Below are 12674 nucleotides of genomic sequence, written 5' to 3' on the forward strand. Positions count from 1 at the left end.
TTTGGCCCTGTTGCTTTCTCTGTGAAAACCTGCTCTTTACAGCTGAAAATAAATCCACATAAATCCCAAATTGCCGTTCAGCGTTAAAGCCTGTTTTCGTGGGGGAAATGTCATGGCAAACCCCGCACCCCCCAAAATGCTCAGACATGGACTGAGAAAGTGTGGAGCAGTACCTAGAAATGAAGTGTGGATTTCATTTCACTTTTAATTTGTATCCCACCTTTCTATATGGCAGTACCTCAGTTCTCAAACGCCTTGGTACTCAAACAACTTGGAACCCAAACACTGCAAACCTGGAAGTAATTGTTCCCTTTTGCGAACTTTTTTTCGGAAGCCGAACGTGCTCCATTTTGAGTGTTACGCTGAGGTCTGTCTGTTTTTGCTATTTATTTTGTGTTTTTGTTTTTGCGGCTTTTTTGTTTTGTTTTTGTGACTGTGTGGAACCCAGTTCAGCTACTGATTGATTGTGTGCCTGCAGTACATTGTTTATTGCTTTCATTTTATGGGTCAATTGTCTTGTTAGATAATAAAATTCATGTTAAATTGTCATTTTAGGGTTTGTTTTTAAAAGTCTGGAAAGGATTGATCCATTTTACATTACTTTCTATGGGAAAGCACGCCTTAGTTTTGGAATGCTTTGGTTTTGGAATGGACTTCCGGAACGGATTAAGTTTGAGAATCAAAGTACCACTTACTATAAACAAGGTGAAGAAACGACAAAATAGACAGCAAAGATCACACACCTAATAACAATTGGATCCAATGCAAAAAAAGTCGCAGTAACTTTAAAATAAACAACTTCTATCCAATGAAGCAATATTCAGCAAACCATTGGAATTATTGGATGAGACATTGCCCTGACAATGGCAGCTCTCCAGGGTTTCAGGCAGGGGGACTCTCTCTCCCAGCCCCACCTGGGGATAGAACCTGTGCCCTTCTGCATGCAAGGCAGCTGCTCTGCCACTGAGCTATGGCCCTCCCCCTTTGCATTGTGCTTTTTCACAAGCCAGCTTGCATTTTCTGCACATGCCACCATCAGGTTTTGCAGTGTGTGCGTTCATGTTTAGGAAAATCAAAGGCACCCAGGAAGTGTACTGGTGCTTTGCCAAAGGTAATGTGGGCTCCTGGCCACCTCTCGTTAGCTACACAGCATCCCCATTTGCCCTCTGGGGAGATGAGTGACTCATCCGGGAACAAACACCCGCGCCCAGAGCGCCTGGCATGGCAGCCTTTGCCTAGCAGAGTCTGAGTGTGTTTGCTTCAACCTGAGTTCATTCTTCTCTAATGGGGTTTGCATACAGAAGAAGAAGAAGATGGCCCCTGGGGGAGGGGAGGAATCGCCATCTGGCGCTATGAAAGAGCAATTTGGGGCAGGGCAGCGAGAGATGAGGATCTGCAGGAGACCAAGGCGGGATTCAACTCCTGATTGAATCAGACCAAAGATGGTCAGCGATATGGAAAAAAACAAGACCTCTGAGGAACAGGTGAAGAATTGGGTGTGTTTATCTGGGAGTTATCTGGCCTTTTCTGCGGTGATTCCCCATTTGTAGAGTTCTTTCCCCAGGGAGGTTCACCTGGTGCCTTCATTACATATCTTTAGGTGCCAGGCAAAAACATTCCTCATCTCCCAGGCCTTTGGCTAATTAAACATGGCCTTTTAAACAGGAAGAGGAGGTTCGTTTTTGTTTGTTACTATGTATTTTTGTGTTTTTATATTGTAAACCACCCTGTGATCCTTGGATGAAGGCATAGATAGATAGATAGATAGATAGATAGATAGATAGATGATAGATAGATATCTGAGAAGACGATCAGTCCCCAACTGGAATCTTGTGTCCAGTTCTGGGTACCATAGTTGTAGAAAGATATTGACAAGCCGGAAGGTGTTCAGAGAGAGAGACCAAGTTAATCAAGGGTCTGGAAATCAACGTTCAAAATTCACCAGATACCAGGCACATTTTGTACCTGTGCTAGCAGCCACTTGCAACCAAGTGAAGATTCCTGGATGCCAGGATGGCGCCTGACCTCTCCACCTTCTGGAGGTGCATTCCTGGGGATCCTGGGATCTTGACCCTTTTCACACACTAGCAACACATCCTGTAGAATTCTATCCATTATATTTTATCTGCACAATCGGAATGAATTTCAGGAGCCAAAAAAGTCTTATTGAAAATATGACTTTCAAGCCATCTGGCCCCAAAATGGCAACTAGGCATTCCGTTTTGGCAGATGAAACCCTGGTTTAAAGAGCCATTTGGTGCCTAGCTTATATCTCTGAGTTTCTAAAACTGCTGGAAACCAAGGCCGTTGAGGAATGGTTGAGAGAGTTTAGCCTGGAGAAGAGACTGGGAGTTGATTTGATAGTCATCTTCAAAAATCCACATGGAAGATGACACAAGCTTCTTTTCTGCTACTGCAGAGGGTAGGATCAAGGCAATGGATTCAAATTGCAGGAAAGGAGATTCCGACTAAACATTGGGAAGAACTTTAAGATCCAAGACCTTGTTGCCTCCTGGGCTAACATATCAGAAATGGACAAGAATGGGACCCTTTAAGAATGAAAGTCCCCACAGCTGCTTCTCTTCACAAGGTCTTCTGTGCCCCATCAAAGAGAACGTAGGAAGCTGACTTGCTTCCATCTAGTGCAGTATTGCCAACACTGACTGGCAGCAACTCTCCAGTGTGTCCGACAGAGGACATTCCCAGCTCCACTTGGAGATATTGGGGATTCAACCTGGAATTTTTTTGTGTGAAAAGCAATACTCTACTTCCACTGAGCTATGGTTCTTTCCTTTAAAAGTAACAAAAGATTCCAGTTCTCATTGTTCTAAATAAACCTGATTTAAACCAGGATATAGAAAACTGAGTGAGACCACTGGTCCATCTAGTTCCATATTATCACTTGGGAAGACAAGCGAACTAATGCCAGTGCAATGGAAGAAGCAAAGATCACCAGTTTCAAAGCAATGCTTCTTCAACATCAACTTCGTTAGACTGGTCATGTTGTGCGGGTGCCTGCTTGTTGTCTTCCAAAGCAACTACTCTATTCCAAACTTAAAAATGGAAAACGTAATGTTGGTGGTCAACAAACTAGACTCTCTCAAGGCAAATCTTTAAAAATCTAGTGTAAACATCGACAACTGGGAAACACTGGCCTGCGAGTGCTCCAATTGGGGAACAGCCTTTACCAAAGGTGTCATGGGCTTTGAGGATGCTCAAACTCATGACGAAAGGGAGAAACACGCTAAGAGGAAGGCAAGCTTAGCAAATCTTCACCATGATCCACTGGCAGAGGAAGGGGGTGCGGTTCACCCCGGGTGTCATCCCTGAGAGGAGTGACATCGCCGCGCCACCCCATGGGATGCGTCAACCCTGTGCTCGCTACCACATCCCTGTGGGACACGCCACCCCCGTGGGCGGCTCGCCCCACCCCCAGGTGTATAGCATGTGCGCCGCTCCGGGTGCCAGAGCAGCTAGCTCCGCCTCTGCCATGCTCAACTCCTGCCCAGAAACCTGTCTCAACTGTGGAAGGACATGTGGATCCAGAACTGGCCTCCACAGTCACTTACGGACTCGCTGTTAAAACCGTGTTCATGGAAGACAATCTTGGCTACGAGTGATCACCAAAGAAGAAGATCTGTGCAGCCTGGCAGTGACTCTTCAGGGTTTCTGACAAGGGACATTCCCATCCCTACCTGGAGATGCCACTGAGGACAGAACCTGGGACCTTCTGCATGCCAAGCAGGAGTCCTGCCACTGAGCCCTGCTGGCCTTGCTCAGATTAGTTCTGGCTTCATCTCTTAGGGTTTATCCACATTTTCCTTTCCTCTCTACTTTCCAGCCACGGTCTGCACTTGAAAGCTCTATGTCTGAGTGTGTGTGTCCCCCCCTTTGGTTTCCCTGCGAAAATCCACTCTTTAAATCAGAGCAAATGGCAATCCAATTCAGCTTTAAAGAGCGGGTTTCTGCAGGGAAAGCTCTGGAGCAAAAATGAAAAAGTGTGCTTAAAATTGCAGGCCTGTGCCTGGAAAGAACAGGGCGAAAGGTCAGTGTGGATGAGCCCTTACACCTTACAAACCGTTGTCTAAGCGCTCGTTGGGTTTCTCTTTTCTCTCTCGTTTCGACATTCCACCTTGGGATCGACCGATTCAGAAATATGCATCCTTGGCATGCTAGAGGAGTACAAGGCGTGCCTTTTAGGGCTCGCGAGGCCAATGCAAACTCCGCCGCAGCCCTCCATCGGCAGAACAAAATGTACCGATGGTATCTTAAAGGCGAAAGTATTTGAAAAACATAACCTCTGGTCCTGCCCCTGCCAGGCAGCTCTTTCTTGCCTGGGAGGAATCTTCCTCCTTCAGCCTCCAGGAGAGCAGAGGCTTGCTGGGGGGGGGGGGGGGCAGGGGCAGCTATGTTCCTTGCTTCCACTGGGCAGGAGGGAGGGTCTCTAGAGACCATGAAAGCTGCACCCCTAACAAGTCACAGAGGATTGGAAGGTGCCCCAAAGGGGGCTCAGAGTCACTTGTGTCCTCCTGCAGCTTCTGAGACCTGACACAGGTGAAAGTAGTTGGGGGGGGGATAAGTGAAGGGGGTGGGGGACCCAGTCCATTTCCCCCCCATACCCTCCAACATTTCTCCAATGAAAATAGGGACACCCTAAGGAAAAGCGGGACATCCCAGGATCAAATCAGAAGCTGGGACAGCGTCTCTAAATCAGGGACATCCGTGGAAAATTGGGACACTTGCAGGGTCTGTTCTTCCTTCCTCCCCATAACTCCACCATGTCTGCTTTGTGCCTGAGACCAGTTCCAGGTGACCTGTTTACCGACCATTCATCTTGTTTCATTGGCACAAAGTTGGCTGTTTATCAAGCATTCATTTGTAGGGAGGTTGCTTTTGAGCTGCCCATTGGGGCGTCTGGTTGGCCACTGTGAGAACAGGATACTGTGCCAGATGGTGGTCTCATCCAGCAGAACTCTTCTTCTATCCTTTACACAATGTCAAGCAGTTGTTAACCTACACTTTCTACTCCCTTTCCCCCTCGCCTCCCTTGCTGCAAAAAGTTTGGGATTTGGGGGATTGCGCAAGAGCACCTAACCCACTACTTTAACTATGCAACCTGAATTGGCTGGTCTACGATTAGCTCCCCTGGAGAACAGTCTAGAAGCAGCCTGAGGAGTCCCGCGGAAGTGTTGCTCTGGCTTATGGCACCCTAACTCCCTGGCTCTTCATCGTGAAGGCTAAAATGGCCACCATTTCACAGTGAATTGGTTTTCTGTGGCAGCCAGGCCTTGGCAGGCCATAGTCTGCTCCCCTGTACAGATGGTGGGAAAAGAGCTTTGCCCACCTGCATGGGTTTGCATAGATGGAGAAAGGAGTGGCAGGAATATCTTCTGGTTTCCAGAGAGCAAGTATGAATCATTCTGGCAAAATCTAAATCCAGGGTTGACCAAAACATTTGGTGCCTTGAGTGGAAGATCCACATGGCACTTGACTTCCTCCTCGATGACTCCAGCAGGGGGCCCAATCCACCAGGTCTGGCACCACTGTCCGGTTTCTGTTCATTTCAATGAGGTTTACGGAGAACAAATTCCTGGTAGATTTTTCATACCCCCCTGCTCTGGTTCAGACCCATCTCCATCCCTGTCAAGGACCAATTGTTTATTTAGTTATTTTTAATATACTGGGTTGTACTTCAAAGGAGACTCTAAGTGGTTTCTATCAATAAAATCAATACCAATATATTCAATTAAAATTCCACATTTTAAATGTACAGAACAATTAGATATGATGCTCTTACAATGCGATTGTGAATATCAACTATCTCAGACTCTATTATCAGCCGGTGAGGTCTTGTTGGTGGTACTGCCACTGGGGGCTGCCCAGTTGGTGTTAACCCATGACAGGGACTTTTCAGCGGTGGCTCCCTGTTTGATAGAATGCTCTCCCTCATTATTGACTTTCAGAAGGAATATGAAAGTATTCTTGTTTACCTAGGCATCTGATGGTGGAAGGACACGGTTCTTGGCAACCCTGAGATCCCTGAACATTTAAAACTGATTTTAAAATGTTTTAAGTGTAACAGCTTTAGAATGTGATTTTTTGAATATTTTTAACTGCTCTTGGAATGCTTTTTAAAAAAATGTTTTTTGTGGCTATGATCCTGCCAGGGTTTGAAATTAGCAGGGCGCCAGGTGCATTTCGCACCCAAGGATTCTCCATTTGCGAGCACCTCAAAAAGTCTGGGTGCCATTAATGCTGACAAGGATTACTGAAATTATGTGCTGTGAAGACTCAAAGTATATGTTAAGGATAGACACTATGTTAAGGAGTTGAATAATAAAGAGTAGAGTGTTTTGAAAAAGTATGGTCCCAATATTTTTATTGTAAACCCCAAATTAAACATGTATTAACAATTTCTGTTAACAATGTGATATTAACAATGTGTCACTTATGTGAATTGCATATTAGTTCATGCTTATGAAAATAAGAAATTAACAAGTGTTGCCTACCCACCCCATGGCAACTAGACATTCTGCTTTGGCGCCCAGGTCCAGGAGCCATTTGGCTCCTAACTATTCTATCCCAGTTTCTAACACTAGTTCCCACCCTGGGCTCCTCCAGGAGGAAGGGCAGGATATTACATAGTCAAATACATACATCAATACATAGTAAAATAATACTAATGAAGCAATCATCATTGGGGGAGGAGCCATAATAGCAGCTACCAGGCCCCTATCCCATGATGGGGACTGGACTGATGGCTGCTTCAAACCACAAACCCTGAACCGTTTTCTGTAGTGGCAGGTGGAAGGTGCCAACTTTGCATTGCAAGGCAACTCTGGGTGTTGTTTTTTCAGACGGTTTTCATTAATGGGCTCCTGTTTCCTCCAATGACAGAGCCCAAAATGACCCTGAAGAGGTACTTTGTGAAGGCTCTCCATCGCCTCCAGAAGGGTCCCGGCTACACCTACAAAGAGCTGCTGGTCTGGTACTGCGATAACACAAACACCCACGGGCCCAAGCGCATCATCCGCGAGGGACCCAAGAAGAAAGTCATCTGGTTCATACTGACCCTGCTCTTTGCCTCCCTGGTCTTCTGGAACTGGGGGTCCCTCATCCTAACATACCTGAGCTACGGTGTCTCCGCCTCCCTTGCCATTGGCTTCAAGACCATGACCTTCCCTGCCGTCACCATCTGCAATGCAAGCCCATACAGGTGAGCTGCTTCAGGACAAATGTCCTCGGACTCACTGCAAGGCGGGCATCCAATATTGCAGTCCAACATGGGGGGGGGGGAATCTCAGCGGTTCTCAACCTGTGGGTCCCCAGATGTTGTTGGACTACAACTCCCATCATCCCTGACCTCTGGCCTTGCTAGCTAGGGGTGATGGGAGTTGTAGTTCAACAACATCTGGGGACTCACAGGTTGAGAAAGGCTGCTCTAGACAGTCTAGATCAGGAGTATCATTGCTTCTCCAGTTGCCCTCACCCCCCAGGGATGGGGCTTGACGATGGGAGATGGAGTCCAACAATCCACAGCTTCTGCACCCTTGATCTGGAGGTTTGCAGCTGGTCTGCTGAGTGGTGATAATGATTTTATGATTTGTACCCTGCCTATCTGACTGGGTTGCCCCAGCCCATCTGGGCAGCCTTGTCTGAAGCAGGTGTTATGTGGGCTTTCTAGTTTGGGAAAAAAAGGCAAGTAAGGCTGCGTGAGAGAGAGAGGTGCATAGTTGTAGCTCCTGTATTGCAGGGGGTTGGAGTAGATGACCCTGAAGGTCCCTCTCAAGTCTACAGTTCTAGGATTCTATAAAGCTTTGTGTGCTGCGGGACACAGTGGAGACGGAGAACTCCCTCCCTCCCAGCGGGATTACCCAGTGAAGCTGTATGGTGGGAGATGGAGGAAGGACTTCTTCATACGGAGCAGAGTGAAACTAGGGAACTCCTTGCCACAGGAGGCAGTGATGGGCACCAACTTAAGTGGCTTACACAGATTAATGGCTACTAGCCACAACAACTAGGTTCTCCCTCCACTGTTGGAGGCTGTTATGCCTCCAAATCACACCAATTTCTGGGAATCACAGGTGAGGAGAGGAGTGCTGTTGTGGTCATTTCCCGTCTGTGGGTTTCCCATCGGGTCATCTGTCTGGCCACTGAGAGTAGAGGACCCTGGACTAGATGGGCCATTGGCCTGATCCAGCAGGCTCTCCTTATGTTCTTAGATCAGTGGTCCTGCCTGGGGTGGTTTCCCATTGGGGCAGGATGCTGGACTAGACCATGGGTAGGCAAACTAAGGCCTGGGGGCCGGATCTGGCCCAATCGCCTTCTAAATCCAGCCCGCAGACGGTCCAGAAATCAGCGTGTTTTTACATGAGTAGAATGGATCCTTTTATTCAAAATGCATCTCTGGGTTATTTGTGGGGCCTGCCTGGTGTTTTTACATGAGTAGAATGTGTGCTTTTATTTAAATGCATCTCTGGGTTATTTGTGGGGAATAGGAATTCCTTCATTTCCTCCCCCCCAAAAAATATAGCCCGGCCCCCCACAAGGTCTGAGGGACAGTGAACCGACCCCCGGCTGAAAAAGTTTGCTGACCCCTGGACTAGACAGTCCCCCTCTGGCCTTATGCAGCTGCCAGGTCGTTCTTTTGTTTTTATGTGCTAAATCAGTTTGGATTAAGAGATGCCACTTGAACGCCAAAGGGTGGCAGCTCCTGAAGTCTACCCACATGGCTGCACCTGCGGAACCATCCTCCCTTGGGCAGCATGGCAATAGGATCTGCTGCTCTCACTGCTTGCAAGGGTTATCCTCTGGAATGCTGCAGAACAGACTTTTCATTCTGGGGATTCCTGTGCATAAAAACTATCTGCCTTGGACCTTCGAAGGCAAAAGTTCATGGTCAGCGTACACACCACCAGTTGGAAAGCAGTTGGCACCCGTGTGGCAAGAGCAGGGATGCCCAGGGAAAGGTGTTATGTTTTAGGGCACCCTTTCCCCCCCACCTGGTGCCCTCCAGGAATTTGGGGCTACAGCTCCCACCAGCCTCAGCTTGCTATGACTGTGCTGGTGGGGCTGATGGGAGGTTTGGGTAAGCCTGTCTCAAGGGTCATAGGATGGAGGACGTTGGTAATTTAGCTGGAACTGGCAGCTTTTAGAGAAAGTCAGAAGTAGAAAGGATTTCTCCTAAAGGAGTTGGGCATCAGAGAGGAGGAGGAGGACCCTAACTCTCAGCCAGCCACTTCCCAAGTTCCAGGAAAAATTATCCCCAGGATCAACTTGCTGGTGGAAATATCTCTCTCTAATCTAGCCTTCCCTCCCTGCTACTTTATCCCTGACCTGAGGGTGAGATTTCTGCAGTAGTTACCACTAGTGGGGAGCAGGGGTGGGGGGAATCGGCATTCAAAGGTGAACCGGCTAGATTTCCACTTTCTGAAACAGTGTGCGGGCTGAAATGCAAAAATGTGCCTATGAGAAGAAATTTGCAGCACGATATTGTTGCATTTTCATGACATTCACAAGCGAATGGGGAGAACTGAACTTAAGGTTGGTTGCTTTCCAGATATTCCAAAGCGAAGCCCTACTTGCAGGAGTTGGACAACCTCATTGATGCCGCCCTTAAACGAGTCCTGCAGCCTCCCAACGCGAACCTGACCGTGTCTAGCCCAACAAACTCCAGCCAGGATCTGAACATGCAGCTGTGGAACCAGATCCCCCTGATGCTCATTGATGAAAGCAACAAGACTCATCCAGTCATCTATGACATCCTCGGAAACCACTCCTCTTTTGCAAACCTAGATGGCAAGAACTGCAAGCTGGCCTTAAAGCTGGTAAGGGGAGGAGACTTCACGAGACCCGATGGAGGTGGGGGGGGGACCAGTAGGTGGGGAGGGGAGGGGAGGGGCACCACCGAGTCATCCTGCTCTGCCCCAGGTGAAAGAAGGGGAACACTGGGAACATGTCACCGTGTGACAGAGAAATTCTTCACGCAATGCATAGTTGAATAATGGAACTCCCTCCCGCAGGAGGAAGTGATGACTACCAATTTGACCAGCTTTAAAAGAGGGCTACGCAAATTCATGGAGGAAGCTAATAGCCATGATGGATATGCTCTGCCTCTATATTCTATATATAGCAGTGCCTCTAAATACAAGTTGCTAGAAGCCACGGGAACCGAGCATTGCTTGTGTGCTTAGTTCCTGCTTGCAGGTTTCCCATGAGCCACAGTGGTTGGCCACTGTGAGAACAGGATGCTGGACTTTGGCCTGATCCAGCCAGCTCTTCTTATGTCCTTATGAACCCTGGATGTCTGAAACTGGAGGCAAAGAAGAAGAAGCTGCTGCTGTCTCTAGCCTTACCCACAGCTGTTTTTGGCCCTCTTTGTTGCACCTCCATTCGAAGGGGTGGGTCTGTCATCTCATCAGTCAGGTGCCTCTTGATAAAGCCACAAGCAGGCAGCAGAGGGGAGCTAAAAAAATCAGGCATTCCCTGCAGTGCTGGATCAGGCCAAAGGGGGATCAACCAGAAGCCCCAACAGGAAGAATCCACAAGCAGGCCCTGAGGGCAACAGCAGCCCTCTCCTCACCTGCAGCTCCCAGGTGCAGCATGACCCATAGCCATTGCTAGCCAACTCCGTCATTCATTCATTCATTCATTCATTCATTCATCTGAAACCTCATTAGAACCCAGGAAGCTGGACTGCTGGTCCATTTAGCTCAGCATTGTCTGCACTGACTGGCAGCAATGGCTCCCCAGAGTTCCAGGCAAAACGCCTAGACCTACCTGGAGATGATGTCAGAGTCTGAACCTGGGACCTTCTCATGCCAAGCAGGTGCTGTGCCCCTGACATAGGTCCCTTCCCCTGTGACTCCAGCTGCTCCTGAACATGGAGGTTCCATTTAGTGACCTCTTCTGCACAAATGTGCCTCCTTTTCCTTCTCTCCCTCACCGCTCTCTAATTCTGCTCAAAGTGCACCAATAACGGCACCAGTTGCACCTACCGGAACTTCACCAGCGCGGCCCAGGCAGTGACCGAGTGGTACGTCTTGCAGTCCACCAGCATCTTGTCCCAGAAGACGGAGAGAGAAAGGATTGAGATAGGCTACAAGGCAGAGGAAATGATCCTGGCCTGTCTGTTTGGAGCAGAGCCTTGCAATTACAAGTAGGTATCCGGGGGACCTTGCCGTGTTTTTGGTTAACTGAAAATCTTTAAATGAAGCGAGGTACTAAACTTTGTACGGATATCAAATGCTGTGGAACAGTGCTCATGTAATAATGTAGTCACAGCATTTGATATTTTCATTTACATACATTCATTCGAAATAAGATGAGTTTATGAAGCAATTCTATATCATCCCACCATGCTGACGAAGAATTCTACAAAACAGTAGTCTAGATCCGGAATCACTGTTCATTGTTGGACATCATATTTGCTGAATACACAAAGCTTCACAGCTTGTCTTTCATCGTACAAAGTTTGGTCCCTCGCTTCATTTAAAGATTTTCAGAGACTTTGAGACTAAAGATTTCATTTTGGACTTGTTATGGTTTGAAGGAATTCTATAAAAGATTGTTTGTTTCGTATGTACATGGTCATCGTGTTGCCTGTACATTGCTGACGTTCTCTTTGCAACACAAGGGTTTGTTTGATTCTGAGCTTGGTGGGGGCAGCTGCATGAAAAATCCAATGCACAGCAGGAAAGGAGTTACCCTGAGCCCAGCAGAAGAGCCCAGCTGCTGGATCAGACCAGTGAGGCCCAGCCTGGTCCAGCATTCTCCTAGCAAGCAGCACCTGGGAGCAACAGCTCTCCCCACCTGTGATTCTCAACACATGCTACTCAGAGGCATATTGCATCCAACAATGGAGGCAGAACATACCCATCATGGCCAGTAGCCATTGATAGCTGCGTCTCCTCCGTGAATTTGTATCGCCAGATCTGCAGTACAAGATGACATGTGCAAGCTATGAAATGTGCGTAAGATCTGCAGGGAACTATCAATAATTTCCATTCCTTCCTTGGCTCAAATTGCACCCAAAATCCAAGGATGGTACTGCACAGTTGATCTACAGCAGACTCCACCAGTCTAGGGCCTTTCAGCTGATGTGGACTATAGCTCCCATCAGCCCCTGCCAGTTGTAATGCAAAACAGCTGGAGGGTACCCGGCTGGCAAAGGCTAGAGCCATTTCCTAGTTCGGAGGAGATGGCTGGGTGTGTGCGCGGAGGGTGGATTTAAGGAGCTCTCCCATCCTGCTCCACCCCACTCCCACTGCCGCCTTAGTGCTTCTTACTGGCACCAATAGCCTGATTTGATTTAATTAAATTTCTAGCCCAGTCTCAAGGTTTCGGGTGGATTATTGTCTGAAAAATGACATCCAGTGTACTGGAATCAGATTTTAATAGACCTAAAATCCTAGACCCTCAGAAGCTTAGAGGCCAGAACAAATAAGACCAGTTTGCAGAATCGCTGAAAGGAATGCAAGTCTTGGTCAGCTTCCAATGGACAATCTGCCGCCGCCCCCCTGCCCCCGCCTTGAAATGGACACAACTTTTGGCCCAATATTTCAGCTGCTGCATGAGTCCCATCCAGCAGGAGAAGCAAAACTCTCTTTTTGTTGGATTGGCTAATGGTAAAAATGCTTGACGTGTGACCTTTCAGATTACACAGAAGCCTTTTT

General features: G+C 47.9%; 1 protein-coding gene across 3 annotated transcripts in view; it reads left to right on the forward strand.

The window, feature by feature from the left end:
* The window catches only part of SCNN1B (sodium channel epithelial 1 subunit beta), a 37160-nt gene that overhangs the window by 6649 nt on the left and 17837 nt on the right, over positions 1 to 12674 (forward strand). For all 3 annotated transcript variants that reach the window (XM_083412689.1, XM_083412690.1, XM_083412691.1), the window contains exons 3-5: positions 6898 to 7216; positions 9560 to 9827; positions 10968 to 11158. In XM_083412689.1, the coding sequence (XP_083268815.1) occupies positions 6898 to 7216; positions 9560 to 9827; positions 10968 to 11158 (778 nt within the window). The remainder of the gene's footprint in view (positions 1 to 6897; positions 7217 to 9559; positions 9828 to 10967; positions 11159 to 12674) is intronic.

This window comes from Podarcis tiliguerta (genome assembly GCF_965153285.1).
Source record: "Podarcis tiliguerta genome assembly, chromosome: 14".
NCBI classification, from domain to species: domain Eukaryota; kingdom Metazoa; phylum Chordata; class Lepidosauria; order Squamata; family Lacertidae; genus Podarcis; species Podarcis tiliguerta.